The sequence below is a fragment of the Elephas maximus genome, chromosome 22 (genome assembly GCF_024166365.1).
Source record: "Elephas maximus indicus isolate mEleMax1 chromosome 22, mEleMax1 primary haplotype, whole genome shotgun sequence".
Taxonomy (NCBI): domain Eukaryota; kingdom Metazoa; phylum Chordata; class Mammalia; order Proboscidea; family Elephantidae; genus Elephas; species Elephas maximus.
In genome coordinates, this window is record NC_064840.1 from 81,763,571 (window position 1) to 81,789,603 (window position 26,033).

A 26,033-nucleotide genomic window follows, 5' to 3' on the forward strand; every position below is an offset into this window, starting at 1 on the left:
CTAGAACGTCAGTTTTTTGCCTCTAGGTCTGTCCTTCTTTCCATGTTTCTGTCTGTCTCCTTCATTATTCTCCCCTGGAAGATACTGGCTTTGGAAAAAGTACTTGAAAGGGACCCCAGGACTTAGGTACCTTCTCTGTGTGCAGTTTATCAAACCAATGACCCTCACTCCCCGCCCCTGCCTGTCTTTGGTCCAGCTTTGGCTGTTGTAAAAGGACATTTGATTTCCTTTTCTGTTGTTCTCCCTAGTGAGGCCTGTTGCTTCAGGGTTTACTTTTTGGTTCATCCCAGCCCAGTAACATGAAGACTTTGTTCTTCTGGATTAATTTAGTGATGAAAGAAATTTCATTACCTTCTCTAGCTATTATAATAATGGGCTCTACTTGTGTTGCCTAATCCATTTAAGACCATACAGTCCTGTAGATGTAATTAGGTCTTTTCCTCTGCTGGACGTGCCTTCTGACATCAGGTTTATGAGTGGGAAGCTTTAAAACCATGCAGTCCTGTAGGTGTCATTAGGACTCTTCCTCTGCTGGACGCCAGCTGAGCTAACGTGCCTTCTGACATCAGGTTTATGAGTGGCAAGCTTATCCTACAGAAGCCTCTTCTGTCTTGGTTCTAGCAGAGGACTGGGTCAGCCTAACAAACAGGCTCCAGACCGCTCCCTCCTCCAGCTCTGTCAGTAAACTTGCCAGCCTCGTCATGACATATACACAGAGACCACTTCAGAGTATTGAATCAATATCTGAGGACAAGTGGAATAATTTTTCTTTTCTTAGGAATGCTTTTGAATGGAAAATTTCCCTCTTAACTACATGCTGCTAAAACAGCCTTGCTGCTCCGCACACGGGCCTTTACATGACCTGGATTATCTTCATCGGGCCCTCCTAAATACAAAATTAAGTCATTTCCCAGGTGGATGTACATGGCAGGTTCTCAGAGCCACGTGAGCAGAAAAAGGTGGAGAATGGTATGTTTCTGTGTTCTGGAGGATGTTGGGCAGGTCCTGTTCCCAGCATCCCTTTTGTCTCTGATGACCACTCACCTGGCTCTCTCGGTGTTTCTGGGCACGCTCTTCTCACTACAGTCCTGGCATTGTACGCCAGCTCCTGTACTAGAAGAAATCTGGTATGTCTCGCTGGTTTAGAGAATTCTGTAACTTACAGAAGTTGGTGGCCAGCCCTGGTGTGGGGCTCTGGGCTCGAGCCCTTCTTCTGGCTCTTTGCTGTTTTACTTAAGAAAGGTATTTGACCTCATCCCCTTCCCATGGGCAGCCTTGATAATCGTTTTAACTAATCAGGAACCACATGTCTAAAGGTATGCTTGAATGTAGAGAGAAGACCTCTGCTCTTAGACTGAACAGGGTTCTTGGGGTGATATTATACCTAAGTGAAACAGTTTGAGGAAAATTATAAAATATCATGGGATTAAGGGTCAGAGAATATTTTTATGTGGCCTTTGAATCAGTGGCTTACAGCTCTCCAGGGGATTGAGGAAGGACAATACTGAAATGTGAAAATATTTTTGATACCCTTACTTTCTTTTAAGATTCACAGTTCTATACATATATCCATCAGGGGCTTAGAGAAATGGCCAAAGTCACAGAAGGTCATTCATGACTCAATATGTGCTTATTAAGTACTGTCTTTCCTGGACAAGACACTCTAAAGAGGGATGGGAAGGGACCCTGGTCCATTAGGAGAGAGAAACATCTATGTAAGTAGTAAGTACCACTCACCATAAGTATAGGGTACTTGTGGTAAGTACCACAGGAGTACAAATAAAGTGTTCGGGGAGTTCAGAGGAAGAACTGTCTGCTGCTGACCGAGAGGACTACGGCTAGTGGCATCTGTCCTATTTGGGTAGAATTTGAACATTGTAAAATAGGGACAGGAAAGGAGCTGCAGGAGAAGGGAACAGTGAGGCTGGGAAGCAGTGCGCATACTTACAGGGAAGCCATTCTTGTAGGAAGTGTTGAGCCAGGCGCTGAGGAAGGGTTATGTGTGGTTAGAGGAAGAGCAGGCAGTACAGTGGAGGGACTGGGGTTGAATGCACTTGCTGACATCTGCCTCTCTGGTTGTGTGAAGGCAGGGAGCCAGCAGGCTGGCTTGCCCAGAGGAGTCAGGGGTGAGCATGGAACTTTCTTCTACCCAGGAATGATGAAGCACTTTCAGAACTCTGGCAAGTCGGGCTGGTAGCTCACCAACCTCCGTTTCATCCTCCTCATTTCTCTTCATTATTCCACTGCTCACTTTCCCATGCTCAGAAACTCAGCCTTCCAATTCCTTCTCTTTTTTCCCCCATTTACATACAGTTAATGGAGTGCTGGTGGCGCAGTGGTTAAGAGCTCGGCCGCTAACCAAAAGGCTGGCAGTTCAAATCTACTAGCCACTCTTCTAGGGTCCTATGTGTCCTATAGGGTCAATATGGGTCGGAATTGACTTAGCAGCAATGGGTTTGGTTTGGTTTTTGGTTATCCAGTTAGTTAACAAAGTGTAGGTTTTTAAAGCACTGTATACCATGGGCTTTTTGTCACCAACAGGGTCATTAAATGATGGTGTCTGCATTTTGTCTAGATTTGAATCATTTTTATCTAAATTTGACTTTAGATTTAAGCTCTTTCTCTAGATTTGAATCACAGCGCTTGCCTTCGAGAGTTTTGTGAGCTCCGGATTCAGACCTGGGCTGTAGTTCTACTCCTGTATGGCAAGACATTTAACTTCTGGCCACAGTTTACTAATCTTTGGATTGATGGTAATACCAACCCTGTGCAGGGGGAACAACTGGGAGAATTGCATTGAGTTCTGTACAGGATTACTTAGCACAGTGCCTGGCACATAGGAGGTGCTCAGCAAAGAGTGGCTTTTAATCGAGGTCCAGTGTTATTCCCTTTTTAATTTTTTTGTTGGTACTGTGTGTTTTCACTAATGGAAGGCATGCTGACTCAAGGACCAATTGAGAATTTTTGTCATGACTTACGGATTTTGATACGTTTTATGTGGTATCACATCCTGGAGCTAGTAAATGTTGGAATGTGGGTCAAGGCATAAAAACTGGGTGACCCCACCCAGTGCCGTCGTAGTCGATTCCAACTCATAGCGACCCTATAGGACAGGGTAGAACTGCCCCACAAAGTTTCCAAGGGCAGCCGTATATGCCACAGGCTGAGCAGGGGTTCAGTAACACCTGGAAGCAATGAATGGCACGGGGTGGGGGGCGGGGGATTGCGACTGAATGAAAATTAAGAATAGCTTATTCTCGTGGTAAGTATATTCTCACGAGACTGAGAACACAGTAACCAGAAAATGTAGTGATGGAGGCTGACCTCAGAAATAGAAGGCAGAATAGTAGAAAGTTTAGAAAATTCACACATCCAGGATACATCACCTAATACAATGCCCGATATACACAAAAATGAGACTCCAACTCAGGTTTCTTGAGTTTCATGCATTTCGAAAGGCGTCCACTCTGAGGCTTAACACACTGAAACAGGAATACGAAAACCCTTTACCAAAGAACCCCAGAGGCATGAAAGGTAGTTGTCAACCACAGGCCATGAAAGGGTTTAGGAAATCATCATCTCAAATGGATCCCCTTGACCGCCTTCCTGCCACCTTTCCTAGTCAGTTTAATCCTGCATTTGTTGCAGATTAATTTGCCAAAATACTAGACAGGTGGAAAGTTGCTTCTGATAGTCACATTTCTGTCCCCATGCCACGAAGAATAGCCTGTTTTCTTAGTCTGTGCTCATCCCCACGAGCCAGCTTCCAGAGTGCCCTCTCCACGCGGCTGTTACTGCGAGTGTGTGACCTCTTTCATAATTTCTTTTGCACTTATCACCACCTTGTTATACACGTGCTTTTTCATTGTTTCGTATGTGTATTTAAGTATTTTACTTCCAAACCTCAAACATGGGATCTGCAGTTTTTTCTCTGTGTGTACCTTTCAGTGCCCCCATCTGAATGTGACTTTCCCCCAAACTTTCTTCCAGTTCTCACGTCAGGGTCTTAGCTCTCATGTTATGGGGCACTTTCTCAGTTACTTTGTTTTGAACATCAGGTAGAGAAGGCACTGTATCCTGAAACCACCCTGTACACCCTAGTTTACCTGAATTTTACTTTTTCCAAGGCAAAGAAATTTAACAATTTATTTCTTGGAGTTTGACCTTACAAAGGCAAGTGTTGGTTATTATCGTAAACAGCTTTTGAAAATCAGTTTAAAAGCCATAAAGCACGCGGTTTAGTCGTATGCATATGGACCCACAGGACAGATGTTTTTAAACTGTCCTAACATTATGCAGACGTGTTCTTGTGACTTGGGAAGACTTGTTTAGTAGTTGCATCCTATGTGACTTCAAAACGTGCTTCATCTTAGACAACTTTAAGTGGAAGAGAAAAACGTGATGGTATGCTGTGAGGAACTGTGTTAGATGCCTCAGAAGAATACCTGTCTCGGTCAGCTAGTGCCGCTAAAACAGAAATACCACAAGTGGATGGCTTCAAGAAAGAGAAATTTATTTTCTCACAGTCTGGTAGGCTACAAGTCCAAGTTCAGGGCGCTGCCTCCAGGGAAAGGCTCTCTCTCTGTGGGCCCTGGAGGAAGTTTCTTTGTCCTCAATCTGCTCCTGGTCCAGGAGCTTCTTAGGGACAGGGACCCTGTGTCTATAGGGCACGTTCTGCTCCCTGGTGTTGCCTTCTTGGTAGTATGAGGTCCCCAACTCTCTGCTTGCTTCCCTTTTATCTCTTGAGAGATAAAGGTGGTGTAGGCCACACCTCAGGGAAACTCCCTTTACCTTGGATCAGGGAGGTGACCTGGGTAAGGGTGGTGTTACAATCCCACCCTAAGCCTCTTAACATGAAATTATAATCACAAAATGGAGGACAACCACACAATACTGGGAATCATGGCCTAACCAAGTTGACATGTATTTTGGGGGGAGGCAATTCAATCCATGACAGTGCCTAAGACACTGTTTGAAGGTGCATAGTCAAAGAATTTGGATAAAATGTTCATGAAATGTGATTAGAAAAAAAACAAGATTTCAAAAGTAGTTTATTTTATCATGTGACTTAAATATATATAGTTTAATGAATGCAAAAACTAATAAGTAGACATTTGACCATTTGATCTACATCCCTTAAAGCTTACCCGTTCAGGTTGGGTATGTTATATTTGGGAACTCCTTATCTTGGGGAATATATGGTAGTTGTAGCCAGTGGCCAATATGAACCAGTGACCCTAACCTTGCAGGTTATACTTGCCTTTAAAAGTTTTGTGTCCCACTCTCTCTCATAGCTTTGGGAGGGATGGGTAGGGAGCGGCTTAAGCATAGAATTATTCAAGTAGACTTGAATATTTCCGTAAATCAATGTTATAAAAGCAGGGCAGCTCTGCTTTGTTTCTCCTTTTTTTCTCTTCTAGGGAATCCAATCGATGATTCATAAGATCACTTTAATGAAAATTAAGTGAGTTTAACGTTGATTATAGCAGTCCCTGGCTGGTGCAGACGGTTAAGCACTCGGCTATTAACTGAAAGGTCAGTGGTTCGAATCCACCCAGAGGCACCTTGGAAGAAAGGCCTGGTGATCTACTGCTGAAAAATCATCCACTGGAAACCCTATGGAGCACAGTTCTACCAGCTTAGTGGCAACTGATTTGCCTTTTTTTTTTTATTAAGTTGATTATACCCAGCTGGAAACCCTGGTGGCGTAGTGGTTAAGTGCTACGGCTGCTAACCAAAGGGTCAGCAGTTCCAATCTGCCAGACGCTCCTTGGAAACCCTATGGGGCAGTTCTACTCTGTCCTATAGGGTCGCTATGAGTCGGAATCGACTGGACGGCACTGGGGTTTTTTTTTTTTTTTTTGTATACCTAGCTGGGAAGAAAAGTCCCAAGGCGGTGGGTAAAAATACCTGCTCACTGTGCATGGGATCCCACATCTACCCACATGGTCTTTCTGTTCAGAATGAGAGATTCCTGTAGCGAATGAGGTCTGGCAGTGACTTCTGGTTTCCTCTCCAGCTGTGCGGCTGCGGCATCTTCTGGAGCCCTGGTGCATTCCTCCCGCCAGGCATAGCTTGACTGCTCTTTTGGTTCCAGAGGCGATGGTTTAAGCAAATCTAGCTTTAGGTAATTTGCCAGCTAGGGTTAAGGAGCACGAATCCAACGGTTTTAGAGTGGTAAATTGAAAGAACAGCAAATGGTCTGGCTGCTGCTGTCTTGTTCCTCCCCAAAGCCTGCGCTGTGCCCAGCTAAAAAAAAAAAAAGTGCAGAACAAAGGGGGAGCTTTCAGCCTTCTGTAAATAGCCTATTGTACAAGGGGAGGAGGCGTTTTGCCAGCTTGGCTTTTCTGCTTTAAGGAAAGATGGCAGGACTTCTTAATTTGCTGCAGCTGGGGCAAGGGTGCTGTTTATGTGGGTTTCTCTGAGGGCTACATTCCTCCTGAAGTATTCTATCAAACTGTTATTATTCAGCTTGTTGAAAGCTTGAGCAACTTTAGGAGAGAAACATCCAGATCACCTGCTTTTTGGTTTGTAAATGGCATGAAGAAAGTAAAATGTTAATGTGAGTGTCAGTTTGCAGAATTGCGGGATGTGTGTGTGTGTCCTTAGAGAATGATGACCTTGTGAATCACCTCTGGCCCTACCACCTTTTTTATGGTACAAACCAAATGGTAAGAGGTGAACCTTTGTGTGCAGAGGGCCTTGAACTCACATGTTAAGTAGGTGGGGTGACATTTACGTAAGATGTGAGTCCCTGGGTGTGAAAACAGTTAATGCGCTCAGCTGCAGCTGAAAGGTTGGAGGTTTGAATCCACCCAGAGGCACCTCAGAAGAAAGGCCTGGCCCTCTACTTCTGAAAAATCAGCCCTTGAAGACCCCGGGGAGCACAGTTTCTACTCTGATACACATGGTGGCGCCATGAGCCTGAGTCGGCTGGAAGGCAGCTGGCGTGGTGGTGTTGTGTAAGACATTGAGAATCGAGATGGATCTCAGATGCTGAACGCTCATAATGCCATGGAGTGGTGGTGCTGGAAGGACCCTTAGAAATCACCTGGTCTGATGGTGCCTAAGCTGGGGTGGAATGAAGGGGATTTGTGAGCCCCGTATGCATATAATTACGTGGGTGTTAGCAGTGGAGAGGAGAGGGTCAGTGGCCCAACAGAAGTTGAGAATGGTTTGTATGGAGGAAAAAGCATGATTGTGGAGTCAGGTGGATTCCCAGTCTTGACAAGACACCTTGGGCAAGCCTCTGAGTTTTTGATCCTGGTTTCCTTGTATGTAAAATAACACATTTTGTTACTGTGATGTTCAGATAGCATACAGGACGTGAAAGCCTTTCCTAAACACTAAATCCTATTTTGTTGTTAGCTCTTCTGTACAGTGTTTGGGCAGACCAAACCTGTTGCCATAGTTAAAACACCATTAGAATAAGAATAAAATCTGTCTCTTGAACTTTAACCTTTTGTTAGCTTGCTACAGAGGTGTTAGGACTGATTCTTAAAGTGTGGCGTCTTTGTTTACCTACAGCATTTAGAGGTCCTTTTTTTTTTTTAATCTGTCTGGGTTTTTGGGTTTTAGCCTGTCTGTCTTTGAATGTAGGTTTGCCTCCATTTTAAATATCCCAAGTATCTGTTTCCTTAATAGCAATTAAACAGAAGGGAAGTTATTTATAATGTTACGAGTTTCGTAATTAAGAGTTCTTTACATGCATCTAATGAGGTATTCTCTTAATTTTTTTCTTGCTTTTTAAAAAATAGGCTCTAGTTTTCCTATGTACATTAACCAATTTGTTCAGCGAAATCGGTTTGCAGCTTGTTACCTGGCTGCCAGCTAAGAAGCGTGAATTAAACTCCTGTAGCTTATCATTATCACCCACTAAAGATAAGAATTTGATTGGGTTTAAATCCTTAGCATTACAGATTCGTACCTAATAGATGCTCCTCCATCCATGCTACTAAAGCTGTAATTTTCTGGGCTTTTTTTCAAGTTTTATTCTCTAGGTTTATTAAACTTTCTTAGTATAAACCCGTTGCTGTCAAGTTGACCTACAGGACAGGGTAGAACTGCCCCATAAGGTTTCCAAGGAGCGGGCTGGTGGATTCAAACTGCTGACCTTTTGTTTAGCAGGCGAGCTCTTAACCACGTAGCCGCCAGAGGTCCTTCTTAGTACAGTGCTGTGTGTAATCGGCTGGCGCCAGTGCTTAAAATAAAATGAATCCCCTGCTTATGGCTGTTGGAGGAGGTATGCAGAAGAACGGTTACTTCACATCTCACGCAGGAGTGTGGCTCCATTGAACAAACCCTCGTAAACTCTAAGTTCACACAATCTGGGTTTTATGGAAATGACTTCAGTGACTTTGGGGAGGGGAGAGAAGGGCCTGAGTGTTTGTGTAAGGGCTGGGTAGTTTCTTTTCAGGCTTGGGGGGTAAAGACAACTATAAGATGGAGTGATTTGAGGGGAAGGAGAACTTGGGCATTGTATTTGTGAGTTTGCTTTCCGTTTATAGAGCTGCAATGTTGTATTGTTGCTGTGTCCTCTCGAGTGGATTAAGACTCAAAGCAAGTTTATAGGACAGAGTAGAATGGCCCCATAGGATTTCCTAGGCTGTAATCTTTACGGGAGCAGGTCATCGGGTCATTTTTCCTTTGGAGCAGCTGATAGGTTTGAGCTGACCTTTTGGTTAGCAGCTGAGTGCCTTAACCATTGTACCACCCGGTTCCTGCAATACTGTTTACGAAATCTGACAGCACAGTGCTGAACCTGGGCTTAATTTGTCTGCTTCTCCTTCAAGTCTGAGGGTAAGCATCACTTCCTCAGAGAAGCCTTCCCTGATCTTGATTTTACAGGGTCACACTTAACGCCTTGCAGATAACGCGTGTTTAATTTTGTATCCTTGGCACTAGATGGTTAGCCCCGGCCGTGTCATTAGCATTATTTCTCCAGCCCCTAGCACAGTGCCTGGCACACACTAGGCACTCAAGTATGTTAAATGACTGGAGTAAGTCAGTTCCTATGAATTCATCTAGAATAAATCTGTTTCTTGCGTGGTGTGACGTATGTTGGTTAGACATGCCACCCAACATATGATCATTATTTCAATGGTTTTAAAAAGTACGTCCATTGTCTCTGTTTATTGGGAAGCTGAGCACGAAGAAAACAATGTCTGTTTTCAGAGCTGTCACTGGCGGTGACACTGACTGATGCCTGTCCCTGCCCATGGGTGGAGTGGTGGGGTGACTCTGCTTCCAGCTCCTCATTGGCCATGGGAGGCAAGTATGGATTTTGTCTGCTAGTCACCCTTAGCCCAGTGGGCAGCAGCATGGGACTCGGCTTGTGACTAATGCCCTGAGGGATGTTGGCAGGCCCGGTAAACACCCGCTGAGCTCTGCTGGCCGCACCCCCCACCCATGCTGTCTTCTCTTTCTGCCGTAGTGTGTCACCTAGCAGTCAGCTCTTGGTGGCCCAGATGGTGAGTAGTTTTATAAGGGCTGGTGCTTTCTTTCCAGAATTATGACCTGAAGAAACTCACTTATCTGTTCTTTGTTTATTGTCATGTTAAAGCCTCAGAATTTCCCGTGTGTGTGTGTGTGTGTGTGTGTGTGTGTGTGTGTGTGTGTGTGTACTTACACAAGAGCTGGCTGTCACAGTAGAAGATTAAATGAGCTGAACACAAACATTGTGCTGGTTCCTCCCGTATCAATGGCCAGTAAAAACCGGGTGATATTCTGCTACTCTGTGAAATAATATACTATCATAGACTTAAATTTAAATGGATTTCTGTATTTGAAAACAGAAATATATTCTGTCTTGTGACCTAGCTGTTAAAAAGAACACGTTGTTATAAGTAGCTCACAAATACCATCTGAACTTACAGTTAACGAGTTAACAGTTATTGCCATGTCAGGAGTTTTTGAGAAAACCTTTTCAGACTATTTACTATCATTTCCTTCCCTTTATTCCCAAAAAACTTTAGGGCACAAGTATTCATCAATAATTTTCTAATTAGACTTACTGTTATTATCTGCACTGCACATTTATTCTTGATAACGTGTAAATGTGTAAATTGTAACGTTCAGTTTGAGGCTTTACTGTGTCTTGAATTCTTCTGGGTGGTTTGGATTCTTCATTTCATTGTAAGCTCCTTGTAGTAAAGCATCGTTTTAATTACTTTTGTTCCTCACTGCTCTGTACACAGGACTAATCACAGCGTGTTGGTAGAGGAAATAGTTATACCTAACTTTTGGAGCATATTCCAGTGGTTGGCACCATTCTGAGCACTTAAGACGTGAATCCTTTAGTCCTCAGAACAGCCCTGTGAAGTAGAGGCACTGTTCCCATCTCCATGTGTAGATGAGGAGACTGGAGTAGAGTGAGGTGAAGTAATTCGCTCAGAATTACACAGCTAATGAGCTGGGGAGCAGGATTTGGCCCCAGAATCTAGGATCTTAAATACAGTTCTATATTTTCTCCCAAACACTGTGCTTGCAGTCTCTCTCTGTAGATACTTGATGGTTAATTTAAAATTTATGTGCACCAATTTCTTTCTTTTAGCTATAATATCTAGGGGAATAGAAGAGAAAATGATTTGATCAGAAGAGCATTTATATTATTGCTTTTGGGGTGTGAAGAGCGTGGGAGAGGTGAGAGACACTGACATTTAGATGGGTCTGTTTTACCGGTTGAGGAGCTTGGTGGAGAAATGGAAATGGAGGCCTTGAGGTGGCTTAGGCTTATTTGTGCCTCTTCACGCTTACCCTCTTTAGCAGTGATAATGAGAGTTGAGTGTCCTTGATTAGGTGGAAGGAACCAGAGATATATTATCAGGGAAGAAAATGGAGACTTATGTCACATATTTGAGCAGTTTTTGGCAAGAATTCTTTGTGTGTAAAGCCTTTCCAATGTGGTTAATGGAAACTTTACACAGGACAATAGAGGAAAAGAACTGGAATGAACTTCTGACATATTTTTAGAAAAATGGAATTTGACTGAGAGCAAAAGAACTTAACCGTAAGACAAGGATTAAAGTCTTGCTTGTACAGCCTGCCGTCGAATTAAACGGTTGGCCTTTAGGAGTTCTGCAGAAGAGTCCTACCTCCCTGGAGTGATATGACGTTTTTCTCTTCCAGCAGAATTCAGCTTAGAGACCCACTGACACAGGACAATGCAGGCCCATGAGTTGTTCCAGTATTTTCGAATGCCAGAGCTGGTTGACTTGCGACAGTACGTTCGCACCCTTCCAACCAACACGCTCATGGGCTTCGGAGCTTTTGCAGCACTCACCACTTTCTGGTACGCCACGAGACCCAAAGCCCTGAAGCCACCATGCGACCTCTTCATGCAGTCCGTGGAAGTGGCGGTAAGTGGAGGTGGTGACCTGCTATGGGCCCATGGGCGTTTTCTCTGCAATTCCCCAGACTCCTTAAGCTGCACTGAAGGTGGTATTGATACAAGATTACAGTCATACTCGGTTGTTTGTGTGGGTACTTTGTAAACAGAAATGTGCTCAACAAACAGTTGTTGATGATAATAAACAGAGGTGAAGGCCAAAATATAGGGCTGAGGGACAAATGAGGTGATGTTGATGTCTACCCAGGTCTCACTGTGGTTCATTCCGGCAGTCACATGGAGCTTCTGTCTATGCTAGGCACTGTGGTAGGCCCAGAGAATTCTGTGAGGGAAAAAGACAGGCACAGAGTCTCTTCTTGAACAGGGGTTTAGTTCATCAGAGAAGAGAGACAGAAAAATTTCTCTTGTGGTATATCTAATCCTTATGACATGTCCCCAAGCTGTCAAAATGGACTCAGATTTCCAATAGGATAATACAAAACCAAAGACTTGCCAAAATAATATGGCCATAGAATTTAGGGCAGGAGATGACTAAACGGGGGCATCTCAGAGGCTTCTAAATTAGAGTTGATGAGTGCCATGTGTATGACTTGTGCTCGCATCATGCCTAAAATTAAACCTGAACGTATGTTGTACAGTTACGGCTTAATGGGTGGAATGGCATAAACCAAACCAAACCCATTGCCGCGAGGTCAATTCTGACTTATAGTGACCCTAGAGGAGACCCTGGTGGCATAGTGGTTAAGTGCTACAACTGCTAACCAAAGGGTCGGCAGTTCGAATCCACCATGCGCTCCTTGGGAACTCTGTGGGGCAGTTCTACTCTGTCCTCTAGGGTCACTATGAGTCGGAATCGACTCGATGGCACTGGGTTATAGTACAGAGTAGAACTGCCCCATAGGGTTTCCAAGGTTGTAAATCTTCACAGAAGCAGACTGCTGTGTCTTTCTACTGTGCAGCAGCTGGTGGGTTTGGACCACTAACCTTCCGGTTAGCAGCCGAGGTCGTAACCACTGCACCAGTGCATTGAAATTACCCTTCCAGCGGGATTCTTAGTGCCCCTGCTCTGCCTCCCTTCCCTTCTTACCCTCTTCAGGGTTAGGAATATATGTGAGGGGTTGAAAAGATGAAGAAGCCAAGTTCTCAGTGGTGTTTTGCGTCTTCACCTCGTCTTTGTAGTTGCTAGGTTTCTTCTACCCAAGTCAGAATTCTGGTTCAGCATTTATTACTTTCAGCATACGCACAGAACAGCAGTGTTGTGGAATGCAGAACTGCCTCATGTTCCACTTTATAGATTTTGAGGTGAAAGGTCTTCCAGCTTTTTCCCGGGCTGATTCCCACTAGGAGGAGAGTGCGTGTCCTTCCAGATGAAGCCCTGGGCTGACTAATAGCTTTTTGTTATTTACGAGATTTCAGTTCTTTGTTGTGTTTTAGACAATCTCCTGGATTCATTAATGTGAAAGTCTTAAAACATACAAAAGATACGTCAGTCTAATTCACGCCAAAATATAAAAATAGAATGACTGAACTGCTGGGGAAAGTTGACTTTCTATTTATAAAGGTAACAGTATTTTACCTTAGCCAATCATATACCAGTAATGACTAGAGTTTAACTTTCTCTGATAGATATGTGTGCTGTTTTGTCATTCCTTCTCTCTGGCAGAGGACCTAAAGTATCCCAGTAGCATTGGTGTCACTATGAAGAGGGTAGTTGGCAAGCGTAGGTACGGATCAGACATTTATAATTTAGCAGTGACTTTATAAAATGCCTAATTATTATATGAGAATTGTGGGGGCACTCAAAATGTAATTTTTAAGTTCCACTTTAGCATAAAGTCATTAAAATAATTATGCAAGCTCCCTATAGAACAATTTGAAACTACAAATAAGCAAAAAGAAAACTAAAATCCCCCATAATTTCACTATCTGGTTATAGCCTTTCTCATACTTCCCTTTGCTTGTAGGAATAGATATAACTCTGATTTTCAGAATTCACAGACCTTAGGAATAAATGCTGAACTTACTTTGCCTTTTTTGAAAAGGACTTGAATTGTTGAATTTGAGAATAGTTCTCGAGTTATGGTGCTCAGTAATTGTAGATGCTCACCTTTATGTGGTTAGCATTGCCGTATGGATGGATAGGAAGGGCAGGAGGAGAGGTTGTCCAGGAAGGGTAGGTGGGGTCAGCGGGGGCGTCACTCACTCTCACTGACACAAGCCAAGGGGGTCTGTGGAAGGAGTGTCGAAGCACCTGTCAGACAGAGGCATTAGACTCTGGAACCTGAACCAGGTGGGAGGTAGCCGGTGAGAACTAAGAGGCAGGGAGAAATATTAGGAGCAGCCACAGCGTCTGGCTGTTTCTGTGGAGACATTTGTAAATAGCATGACTCCCGTCTCTGGGGAGCTTTGGAACAGTGAACCAGAAGTGCACGTGAGACTCGGGAAGAATCTCCTAGTTTGATGCTCTGGCTTCATATACGTCAGTAATTCTCGTGTAAATCTTAACTGCTTTTAGCCATTAACTTTCATTTACTTAACATTTGCAATTGTAGGTTTCCAGTCACTATTCCCAGTGGCTCATTTTCCCCAGGTCCTGATTACAGGATGATTGTGCCACTGATAAAATATGGGCAAAGAATTGTCCTTCTAATTTTGCCTCTAGCAACTTTGCTGATAGGGTACCCAGAAAATTTTTGAACAAGTTTTTCTGAAAATTGTTATAACATTTGAGGGCATTTTTGGCAAGCAATCCTAGCAGTTGGGCAGTGGGGATGGTCTGGAAGCAGGTGTACGCAATAGGGGTGTTTTGTTGAGAAATGGTACTCTGGTAGCGTATACACGTCAGCGTTTTGGTACCTTTAGGTGACTTTAGCACCTTTTCTGAAACTTCAGGGGCTTCTTAAAAACAAACCATGAAAAACCTTGCTAAATTACATTTTCTTGCTGAAGTCACATTTTAGGAAACTTAATTGAGTTTCTCTTTAATGTGTTGTTAGACCTGTCTGCTAACTTAGAAACATTTCTTGGAAGTGACTAGTGGTTTGAAATAGGTGGGAAGCAATGGCGGATTTATAGAAAACAGCGCCTGTGACAGTTAATGTTAAATTGCTGAGTGATCTCTCACAGCTGGCCGTGGGGACCGCGACGGCCGGTAGAGCTGGCCGTGGGGACCGCGACGGCAGGTAGAGCTGGCCGTGGGGACTGCGACGGCCAGTAGAACTGAAGATGGCATCTCCCGTCTGGAGGGGAGATGAGAGGGTAAAGGGGGTTAGAAGCTTGTGAAATGGACAGGAAAAGAGAGAGTGGAGGGAGGGAGTGGGCTGTCTCACTAGGGGGAGAGCAATTGGGAGTGTGTAGCAAGGTGTATATAAGTTTTTGTGTGACAGACCGACTTGATTTGTAAACTTTCACTTAAAGCACACACACACACAAAAAAAATTGGGGGCAAGTTAGCCAGTTAAATAGTGAGCGTGAGTTAAACCTGACCATTCCTTGCTGCTCTGTGACCTTGATGGTTCAGCATGTTGGGGTTCTAGGTATTTTTTAGATAACCTTTCCAAGTGCTATTGTAATTCAGACATTTTGGGGAAAGGGAGCACCTATAGGCTGGCCTTTCAAAGGCCCTGGTTTGTTGTATCCTATCTGGTGTTGCTGGAGATGGGAGGTGATGGACAGAGATCTCTGAAAAGTTGCTGGATGGAAAGGTCGTTTTGTGCCTGTTTGTCAAAAGAAGCGGGTGATGTTGGTCTGCTCAGGCTGGGAAGCCTGTGAAATCGAAATGCTGGGAAGAGTGTATTTCACATGGAGAGTGTTGGAAGGAGAAAAAAAAAAGTCATTTTCCCTCAGGGCTGTGGTTCCACGAGCTGTTCCTCTCCCTAGAGACGGGTGTAGCATTAAAACCCTGCCAGGTATTCAGCAGTCTCTTTATAAGTTTCTTGGTTCTCCCTCCCAGCTTTTTCGCCCTCCCCTTCATCATTTTCACCCTTCCCCTCTCTTACTTGTCTTCCTCCTTCTAACCCCCCTCTCTGTCTCCTTAGAGGGAATAAACAATAGTAACATGATGGTTATTTAATTGTTGATGTTCTGTAGATATCCATTTTATAGATTGAGATGAATGAGACTACGATTTATAAAGCTTGAGCCTTTCCATCCCCAAGAAATCCTCAACTATAGAATTTACTTTGTATTAAACATGGGAGTGGCCTGAAATAACTCACCATGAAGTGTTCCTTTTTTTCCAATGTTAGCAAGAGCTCTAGACTTGGGAAGCCGATGATACTCAGATATTCACTGTTGTCCCGCCCTTACAACCCCCCTGCCTTTCCCGGTCCTGAAGGGGAACTTGATCTTTTATTTCCTAATTCAGCCCATATAGGGAGAATGAACTCAAGAGGAACGTTAACTTGTGTAGATATTGCAGAATATGCTTGTGACCACTGATTTGACTTTAGCATCTTTGACTCACAATGTTTTATTTTTTTAAACGGGGAAAACTATGTTACCACATTATAGAGTCTGTAGCAGAAGAAATAAATAGACCCATAATCCTTCCTTACTCACAGTCTTAATGCGTATCCAGTCGGGGCTGTCTGCTCAGCTGGCCCTGTTTCTTAGCACGACCGAAACCCCCACCTTCACCATCCATCTGTAGGTTATGTCAGAAGGCCATAAAGGCAAACTTCTAAGGATTTTTTATTTAAGTAGATGTGCCTAGAAATGGCCACGTGCTTGAATAACCCAATAATGAAATCTCCTTTTCAAATGGCTCTGTTCTGAAACACATACAGACATTTGGGGCTACAGGTGTTACAGCCGTGCTTCCCAATACTACGAGCGCGTTCCCTCACCTTTGTAGGTCGCCAGCCTGGGTGATGCAGGTGGTTAATGTGCTTGACTGCTAACGGACACGTTGAAGGTTCGAGTCCACCCAGAGACACATTGGAAGAAAGGCCTGATCTACTTCCAAAAAAATCAACCATTGAAAACCCTGTGGAGCGTAGTTGTAGTCTGACACACATGGGGTCATCATGAGTGAAAATCAATTCCACAACATCTGGTAGAACACCCAGTGTTTAAGTGTAACATCTCCGGTCAGTGAGAACTGACACACATCAAAAGTGATGACTCTCAGAGGAATGTGTGATAATTTCAGAGCACAGACCTTGCGGCTTGGCGCCTTCCCTCCCTGTTTATCCAGCCTTCTGTCCTGAAATTGGGGTTTGCCCTACAGTTAAGTAGCAATGTACCTTTTACCCGTTTCACCTGTGCTTCATTGTTTCTTTCGGCATAGATACTGTTTACAGCTTCACCTTCAGGCTTTTGCTGATTAGACTTAGTTGAATAATAATAAATATCTTGTCTTCAGGTTGCTTTATCAAGGTAATGGCTTTCATTGGGATACAATTAACTTCATTAACTTTGATTTGGCTATTTTACCTCCATGTTTCTCAAAGTCTAGAAGAGTATATGCCAGCAAAAAATTAGCCTAGTCAAAGAATTATGTAGCCAAAAGTTTTGTTATAAAATGCTACTCTAGAATGGTGATTTGCCCAAGAATTGGGAAGTTGAAAGACTGTCTTGAAGGAGTGTGGTCTCCATAATATCCAAAAAATGTGTGTATATATATATATATATACACATAATATCCAAAGCTAAACTTAATCTCTTTTTTCAAGCACCCCCCAACCCCATTTTCTATTGTTAAGATGGAAGCACTCTCTTCTCCGCCTCTGATTCCCCCTCCGATTCCACACCCGGTCACTTGCCAAATCGCATTCATCAAAGCCGTCCTGTGTCTGGCATCAGTGTTCTCATTCCCCCAGCCTGCCCTGTCCAGGCGTGTTTAAGTTGGTTTCTCTTTCATCTCTTCCCCTCCATCCAGTTGTGTTCCTTGTAAGTTTCTTTTTAAATCATTACCGGTTGTTCACCACTGATCTGCTCCGGCACTGTGGTTCTCAAACTTGAATGTGCACCTGAATCGTCTGAAGGGCTTGTTAGAATACGCATTACCGAGTCACACTCCCAGAGTTTCAGATTCGGTAGGTCTGGGGTAGGGGTCTGAGAATTTGCTTTCCTAACATGTGGTAGGTGGGCCCAGAACAGACTTGGAAGACCTCAGCTCTAGGGTAATCCCGAGCTCTTCAGATACCTCCTCGTGTTTCTCATTCTTACCTACCCTGCGTACGTCTACTCTGCCAGAGCTCCAGCCAGACCCAGGCTCTAGAAGTCCCTCTGGTCACTTAAGGATAAGACTTGGGCTCCTTCAGAACAAGCTTTTTGTTTGAGTCGCCCGATTCCCACCTGTCCCCATCTACAGCTCTGAGAACCACTCAGCAGAATGCAGAGGGAGGGTGGTATTACTTTTGAAGAGATACCACTGAGGAATACCACAAATGTATTAGTGTCCTGATGAGAGGGATAGAAGACACCATTGTAAACAGTATCCTGAGGACCTGCCCGTGGACTGCAGGGCTGCCTGCACGTTCAGGCCACGCTTTGACAGGCAGAGTTGGTTGGCGCTAGTGGCCAGGAAGCAGTGTTAGTGGCTGTCAGTGCCCCTTCACCATGCACACCTCTTACTTCCTCCTTTTTTACCGCTTCCCACTCTCCCTATTCACTTTCATTCTGTCGCCCTCCATTTGTCTCTGCCTACCTTAGCCTTGATGTCCTGGATCTTTTCGGTGGTTCCCTGGGTTGAAGAGGCTTCTGTTCTTCATATATATTAAAAAAAAAAAAAAGAAGCCAAACCCAGTGCTGTTGAGTCAATTCCAACTCATAGCGACCCTATAGGACAGAGTAGAACTGCCCGATAGAGTTTCCGAGGAGCGCCTAGTGGGTTTGAACTGCCAACCCTTTGGTTAGCAGCTGTAGCACTTAATCACTCCACCACCAGGGTTTCCTCTGTTCTTTATTGCTTCTGAAGCTTAGTCTGAGTATTTGTTGGAGTAAAGAAATAGGCTAAGAAGGACTTGTAGTTAGGGCATTTATAAGGTGTCTGAGTAATATCTTACACATTGATATTTTATAGAAAAATTCTTGTGTAACTAAAAGTAACCCTGGAAGTGAATACATGGTAACCCCATTTTACAGAAAACAGACTCAGAGATTAAGAGATAATGTATGATACAGTAGTAAAGAGATTTTTCTGTTTTTATGCACATGAGGAATAACTTTTATAAAGTAGCATGTTGTAGTTAGTAATTACGTTTAGAATCATAGCTGTAGGTATTTGAAAGTTTCTGCTAAGATAGAAACGGTTATGTGTTGATTAGACTATATGCTTAGGTGCTATTTACTCTAGAAAACTATTAGGAGTTTTAGATCAAGGGTTAAATACACATATCTGGCACGTAGTAGATATTCAATGTGTATAAATGTGTAAGTATAGAAAAAAGGTCTAGAAAGAACTCACCAGACTGTTAATAGTGGTTAGTCATTTTTTCCTTGGTGTATTTCTGTACCATTTAAATGAAAGAAAGAAAGAAAAAAAAAACAACCAGAAAACGAAAATGATGGCATATAAGTTATAACTTGGGGGAAACGAAAAGAAAGAGCTTGTGGGGGGGAAGTGAAGAGTCCAAATTAAAAAAAAAAAAAGCATCCGTGAAACCTGATGTGGCAGACATTACCTTACAGACGGTTCCTTGTTGGGTCTTCCCTGGAATGTATCCCCCCGCCCCCGTCATCTCTGCCTGCCCCAACCATCTGCTCTTTGAGACCCAGCTAGAATGCCTCCTTCTTCACAAAGTCTTTTACTTTCTCCTACTTTTGAACCACCCTCTCTTATGGTACCAGAATTCCTGTATTGTTGTCTAATTTCCTCTGAGAAAGTGTTTTCTGACCATTGCAAATGTGAAGGCTCCTCCTTGAAATTAAAAAAAAAATATATATATATGTATGTATTTGGTTTTTATTTATCAGTCATCAGTCTCTAAAGAATGTTTGGGGTTCCTATGGGTACCTGGACCCTTTGCAATATCTCTGTGGCCTCAAAGGACTCCGCAGCCTGACAGGTTGAGAACCACTACCTCCTAAGACTGCTGTTGCTACCCTGTGAGGACAGGAACTGTGGTAGGTTAGCAGACAACAAATGGCACTTACTGAGCCAACGAATGACAGTAGGTTCCAGAAGGGCTCACATGGATACCAGGTCTGCATGCTTATGAGGTATGTAAATCAAGCTAGTAAAGATGTTTCTCTCCACCAATACATTTTGTAGTGGATGATTTTAACTGTTAAATACTATATGAGAAATTGAAGTTCCTAACAGATTGTATTGAAGTTGGTGAAGAGGTAAAACAATGGAAATGATATGAAAAAGAATATAGATAACAAAGGGAGTCAGTGGGATTCAGGGTAGAATTCTCACCTTTGACTCCCAGCCCATGCGCCTCAGGTGCAGCTTCCACCTATCTGTCGGTAGAGCCTTGCATGTTGCTATGCTGCTATACAGGCTTCAGTGGTGTTTTCCAGACTAAGACTAGGACGAAATGTCTGACAGTCTCCTTTGGAAAATCAGTGAAAACCCTATAGATCTCAACAGTCTGTTCTCTTGTGCATGGGGTTTTTGTGAGTCGGGAGCTGACTTGACAGCAGCTAACAGCAACAACATGGAGATAAAACTGAACAAAGTGCCATTTCCAAAAGAGCTGATGATGGCAGTAGTTTGAGAATGATCACAGCATATGTGGTGGTGGCAGGTTTGCAGCTTCTCTCCTGCTCTTTCCTCTTGTTTGGCAGGACTGAAGTTTGTAGGGCTATGGACCTCTTTTTTTTCCCCCCTGTTCAGTTGCTTCCTTTCCTCAGGGGTCCTCTTAGCCCTGCTTCCTTCCAGGTGAACCATTGATTGATATTAGCACAGCAGCAGCCCCTGGGCTTCAGTCATTCACAAATACCAAGCAGCCCTGCAGGAGCCTGGGCCGGGGCAGGGGGCAGCGTGGAGAACCCACTGGGCATGCGGCTGGGTTGATTGCTCCTTCTAACATGCTCCTCCGTTTTTCTTTTTCAATAGGGTAGTGATGGTGCTCGAAGATCTGCGCTCCTTGATAGTGACGAGCCCTTGGTGTACATCTACGATGATGTCAGAACATTATATGAAGTCTTCCAGAGGGGTATGCAGGTGTCAAGTAAGCATTTTCCTTAATTTGTGACGAATGCTGCATGTTTTTCCTTAAGAAAAAATAGGAAATACGTAGTTTTCATTAAGAAAAGTAGGTTGCTCACGTCTGTCTTTCTCCACGCTTAACGTTTCCAGAGTGAGTCCCAAAGCATGTCAGACCATGTAAGTGTTCCCTGTGGAAAGGGGTTCTGCCCTCAGACATGTTTTCAGCATATTCTGTATTTGATTAGCTCATTATAAGCTCTGACATTTCCTGCAATAAAGAGACCCTGTTTAATTGGGCCTAGTCCAGCATTTTTCAAACTCACTTGACCATGAAACTCATAAGAACTGACATCCCAAGGAGGCAGCATTGCATCAGACACTGTTGGAAATGTTGGCTCATGGAATTACACTTAATTACTAATTGTGGCACAACTACCTGGCATCTGCCTTCCTTTCTACCCTCTCTGCTTGCAGGCCTCTCGGGAGTTGCACTCAACTTCCTGCAAAGCCGTGATGACCCTGCTTTTTCATGACCCCAAGCATTTGTGTACTTTTGCCTCCTTCTTGCCATCCTCAGCCAGGGTAGTTGATGTATTCCTACTGATCTTTTAAAATTCATACCACATTTTACCTTTTCTTTAAAGTCTTTCTAGTCTGTCATTTCATCCCCACTTTCAAGTGAGGGATTTTACACCATTTCCCCCCCAGCATCTTACACCTACCTCTGTATCAGCACCTGCCCATATCGCTGTGTTTACCTGCTGTCTGCTGCACGAGCCTGTGCTGGAGAACAGGGCAGCGATCAGTTGTCACGTCTCTCAGCACCTGCACGGTGCCTGGCACACAATAGCTGCTCCACCGAGGTGTCCTCAGTGAAGGGAAAATACCCACCGCTCTCCTCCCTGCCCTTTTTTGTTTTAACCTCTTTCTTTTTGCTTGTACCAGGTTCCTCTCTATAAGTGGTATTTAGAATCCATGTTTTGTTATTTAAATCTTTTAGTGCTTAGCTTTTACTTTTGTCACTGCTAGCTAGATTGTGTTCACTTTAGAGTCAGGGACTCTGCGCCTTTGCTTTCTCTGTCCCTACAAGATGTCGCATAGTATGTGCCCTTGTTTTCCACTTGATGTTAGTAAAGTTGGGTTGCTTAGTTCAGTGTGTCTGCCCTGATAATCCTGATACCTAAAAACTGAAACCCTGGTGGCGTAGTGGTTAAGAGCTATAGCTGCTAACCAGAAAGCCAGCAGTTCGATTCCAGTAGACACTGCTTGGAAACCGTATGGGACAGTTCTACTTTGTCTTATAGGGTCGCTATGAGTCAGAGTCATGGGTTTGGTTTTGGGTGGACAAGTGTATATATTGAGGCAGATTTGTTAAGCTGTACTATACAGGGAAAGTAAACTTATGTGTTATTTAATTTGTGCACTTCTTCAAAGTCAGTTTCAGGGTTAGGGTATATCTGTGGTAGTAAATATCCATGAGGTACAATAGCCTAACATGGCTACTTGAAGGGGTGTGTGTGTGTGTGTGTGTTCTTCACCACAGCCACAAAGCATATTGTTGGATGCTCTCATGACTTCCATTATATTCTGACTCTCCCACGATCTTAAAACAAGTTTTATAACTTTTTGGGGCCACTTTATCTCTACTTGGAAAATGACACTTCATATGTGCATGTTTCAGAGAAGTTGAAAAATAAGTTCAGTCTTCCTAATCTATACTGATTAGAGGGGGCTGCTTTGTAGGTCACTTTTTGTTTTTTCCCTTTTTCCAGAGCTTTTTATTCCAAGATTTCATTTTCTACTATAGGAGTAAGTTTTTACAGGCGAGCAAAAGCCAACACGCGAGTAACATGGTCAGAAGTTTGTTGAATGGTGGGAGAACCCAGCTGAGTTTTTAAACCATACCTAGGAAGCCATTTGTAAGGATTGAGTTCCCTCGTTATCAGTGGTTCTCTACCTTAGCCGCTCATGAGTGTTACTGGGGAATCTTTTTAAGAACACGAAGGCCTAGACCCCATCCGTGTCCAATTACATCCGAATGTCTGTTAGTAGGGCCTAAGTATAGTGTTTTTAAGTTTCCCAAGTGAATCTAGGGGTTAATTACCACCATTTAGTGTAGGAGTCAGCAAACCTTTTCTGTGAAGAGCCAGATGGTAAATACTGTAGGGTTTGTGGGCCATACGATCTCTTACGACTACTCCACTGCAGCCTCAGGTGAACAGGTGAGTGTGGCTGTGTTCCAGTAAAACGGTATTTACAGAAACAGGTGGAAGCCTGGTTTAGCCCCTGGCTGTAGTTTGCCATCTCTGTTCTTGAGGAATAAAAGTGTATAATTGCATATGACTAGAGTATTTTTTTTTCTTCTCTGTAAACAACATCTGATGGAATTTGTCATGTGCAGCCCTGTCTTTGTTGCAGGCCCTGTAAATGGACCAGGGTCTGCAAATGAAGCCTGCCTGGCGCTGCCTTCTGTTTTTGTTGGAACTGCTGTAGAATTAGCAGAGAAGGCCGTGTGGGGAGAAGGGGGTTTGACAGGCCTGGTTCTCCCGGCTTCATAGCTGGTTGTTGAATCTACACATACTTTACACTTCTCTAGGGCCTGACTGTGTCAGAGGGCCAGGCTGGCCAGGGCCCTAGATGGAACTATTCTCTGCTTTTCTTCCCACTTCCCCTAGCCCCCAGCTGGGTCAGATCACCTAACTAACACTCAGAGCTGGGGTCTGAAGCAGGAAGTGTTAGGCTCTCCAGACAGAAATGCAGATACCGTGGTCAGATGGGAGATGACCACACATCCCACGTCGGATTTCCCCATGGAAGGTGCTGCTTTGCAGGTTACGTTTTAATAGGGCAACACGGAGCTCAGGTTAAGGAACGTTCCCGTCTATCGTCAACGCTGATCAGCTCAACGCAGCAGCCATTTTTAGCTGGACAGAGCTTTCCCTTCAACAACCAGCCCCTCTGCCTGTGCTCAGAGTACAGAGTGAACGTCATTAGTTTGGGGTTAATCTGTAGAAAGACACTTGGAGAATTCCAAATAGAAATGGTTTGGGATTGTCGTTGTTACTGTGCTGCCAGTCCTTAAAACCAAAAACCGGTTGCCGTTCAGTTGGTTCCGACTGGTGGCGACCCCATGTGTGCAGAGGAGAACCGCTCCTTAGGGTTCTCAAGCCTGGGACCTTGCAGATGTACGTCACCAGGCCTTTCTCCTGAGGTGCCTTTGGTGGTTTTGAACCGCCAACCTTTCAGTTAGTAGTTGACTGCTTAACTGATGGTGCCACCCAGGGCCTCCATGTGCTAGTCCTCAGGGTGACTAAGTCTGTGACTTCTGTTTCTTCCTGCTGATTCAGGACCTAATTTGATTCAGGACACATCCTGGGAGAGTGCTGTTTCTTAACCTTTGCTTTCATAAATGCCCCCCACCCCGCCTCATTTTGCATCTTTTCTTGATTTTTGTTTCTCTGGGATCAAGGCTTCATCCATACAATTAGGATTCCAGGCAATTCTTGATACCTTTGATCATCAGAATTTGGGCACGTAAAAATTACATTTTCCTCTTTGAACTACAGCACCCTCCTAGGGTTTCCATGGCTGTAAGTCTCTACAGGAGACCACCACCTTTCTCCTTCGGAACCAATAGGGTGTTAAAGAGAAGTTCACAAACCGAGTGTCCAAGTTGTATTTGCCTTTTCTTCTCCCCCCGCCCCGCCCCAGCCCCCATTCTGCTGCCCTGTTTAAGAAACAAACAAGAAAACAAAGCATCAGATGAAAACCGGAGGGGGAGCATTTCCAGTCTGGACCTGTTTCTAATCTGAGGACCTGATTCTTTGGAGGAGGAGGTGGAATGCAAATTAAAACCTAGAATTATTTATACCTGTTAAACTCATCTTTTGTTTTTTCATTGCTTTTTCTTTTTTAGATAATGGGCCTTGTTTGGGCTCCCGGAAACCAGACCAACCGTATGAATGGCTTTCGTACAAGGAGGTGAGTTTTCTGGCTTGTGTGGATTACTTGCAGGCTGTAGTGCTTGAACACCTTAGTTCTTAGAGCCTTAGAATGTTAGGTCTGGAAGGTTTCTAGAAAGTATATGTGCCGGACTAGCCTAGCTTTGGGATCAATGTGGAGCATCCAAATAGAGAGAAGCTTTACACAAAGATTTAGGAAGGACTAGCTGAGTGATTTAACCGATGGCTCAGAGCACTTTCTTTCAGAACTGACGTGGATACGCTGGAATTAGAATAGAATTGTAAGACAGAGTTCTAGACAGGTGCTTGAGGCCGATAACTTCTCGCAGACCCCCTGGGAGTAGGGTTACTCCTCTCCCCGGAGGGGTGCTGGAAAAGTCTAGAAGCTCAATCCAGAGAAACCCTCTCATGTTATAGAAGAAAAGGAAAACATGCCTCAGGAAGGGCTATGACTCAGCCAAGGTCACAGCCGGCCAGTGGCAGAACCAGGACCAGAAGCGAGGCCTGTGGCTGTCTTGTGGGCTTTTCCGGTTCGTCGTGCTAATGCTCAAAGCTGTCGATGACCACCTTGAAACTGGGGTGACATCTTAAACCCGGGGCAGCTCAGGGAACAGCATAGATGTCCAGAGGAGACACCTGTGTTGCTGTCTGTGTTGCTGTCTGAGTGCAGAGCTGGGTGTTTTTACTCTTGTCACTCTTTAGTCCCCAATGATTCACTGCTGTAGCGGTTTAAATAGGAGCTTGTGGATCACTGGTGGCACAGCAGGAAGATACTGGTTTTTATTTTTATCACTATCCTAACAAATCTGCTTGCCTCTGCTTTCCCCAGTCCAAGCGGGACCCTGAGGACACGCAGAAGCAGCGGCCAGGGTCAGCCTGGCTGCCCTTTGTTCCCAGCCAACCGTCCAGGAGACGGCTTTCTGCCCCTAGTCCCCTGCTTCTCCTGGCTCTAGGAGCAGGTAACCCTGGGGCATTCATGACTATGAATTAACTCCCTCCTTTCAGGTTTTGTGTGAAAGATGTTCTTAGTACTTGGTGTATTGGGGGTGGAGTGTCCACTGGGAGCCACAGAGTCCCATGTGTGGAAGAGCACCTCTTGGTCCCACTCCTCATCGGGGGGAAAAACAGCACAGTTGCTGTGTAGTTGACTCTTGACTCACGGTGACCCGTGTGTGTCCGAGCAGAACTGGGCCTCCAGAGTTTTCAGTTTTTCGGAAGTAGATCACTAGGTCTTTCTTCTTGGGCATCCCTGAGTAGGCTCGCCCAGCACACAACTGTTGGCGGTCAGCAAAATACAGAAGGCCTCGTTTTGTGTAGTGTTTAATCTCTTTCAAGAGAGTGACAAGGTGAAGTAGCATATCATAACCTTGCCTGTGGAAGGAGCAATGAACTGTATCTCAGGTGACCAGAGGGATTTATTTTGCCTTTTTTTGACCAGAGCTAAATAGCTGATTCCCATCCCTAGAGTTTCCAAGATCCCTCATTTTCAAAAATGGTATGAAAACAGTTCCTATGGAAAACGTCGGGCATAGATCATTGCGTGATGACCCTGAGGCCTCACAGGCTACTGGTGCTTTCTGGATCACCTCTGTTACGTTTGTTGGCTGGGAGAGGGAAGACA

The 26,033-nt window shown here is 44.2% G+C and overlaps 3 protein-coding genes across 19 annotated transcripts in view; all 3 read left to right on the forward strand.

The window, feature by feature from the left end:
* Window positions 1–26,033, forward strand: part of LOC126065971 (long-chain-fatty-acid--CoA ligase 1-like) — a 348,612-nt gene that overhangs the window by 296,000 nt on the left and 26,579 nt on the right. The gene's annotated exons all lie outside the window — the stretch shown is intronic.
* The window catches only part of LOC126065970 (long-chain-fatty-acid--CoA ligase 1-like), a 206,413-nt gene that overhangs the window by 153,800 nt on the left and 26,580 nt on the right, over window positions 1–26,033 (forward strand). For 7 of the 12 annotated variants that reach the window (XR_007514968.1, XM_049866636.1, XM_049866634.1 and 4 more), the window contains exons 2-4: window positions 11,131–11,357; window positions 20,358–20,472; window positions 24,367–24,431. Coding sequence is in view for 11 of the 12 variants with exons in the window: in XM_049866636.1 (XP_049722593.1) it covers window positions 11,163–11,357; window positions 20,358–20,472; window positions 24,367–24,431 (375 nt within the window). In the remaining variant the exon portion in view is untranslated. Of the gene's footprint in view, window positions 1–9,203; window positions 9,471–11,127; window positions 11,358–20,357; window positions 20,473–24,366; window positions 24,432–26,033 lie in introns of those variants that run through there. The other 5 variants (XM_049866639.1, XM_049866643.1, XM_049866637.1 and 2 more) reach the window with 3 other exon arrangements.
* Window positions 1–26,033, forward strand: part of LOC126065973 (long-chain-fatty-acid--CoA ligase 1) — a 206,376-nt gene that overhangs the window by 11,752 nt on the left and 168,591 nt on the right. The window contains exon 1 of one of the 6 annotated variants that reach the window (XM_049866666.1): window positions 8,770–9,470. The exons of 3 other annotated variants lie outside the window; for them this stretch is intronic. The gene's annotated coding sequence lies outside the window, so the exon portion shown is untranslated. Of the gene's footprint in view, window positions 1–8,769; window positions 9,471–24,366; window positions 24,432–26,033 lie in introns of those variants that run through there. 2 more of the 6 variants (XM_049866667.1, XM_049866669.1) reach the window with 2 other exon arrangements.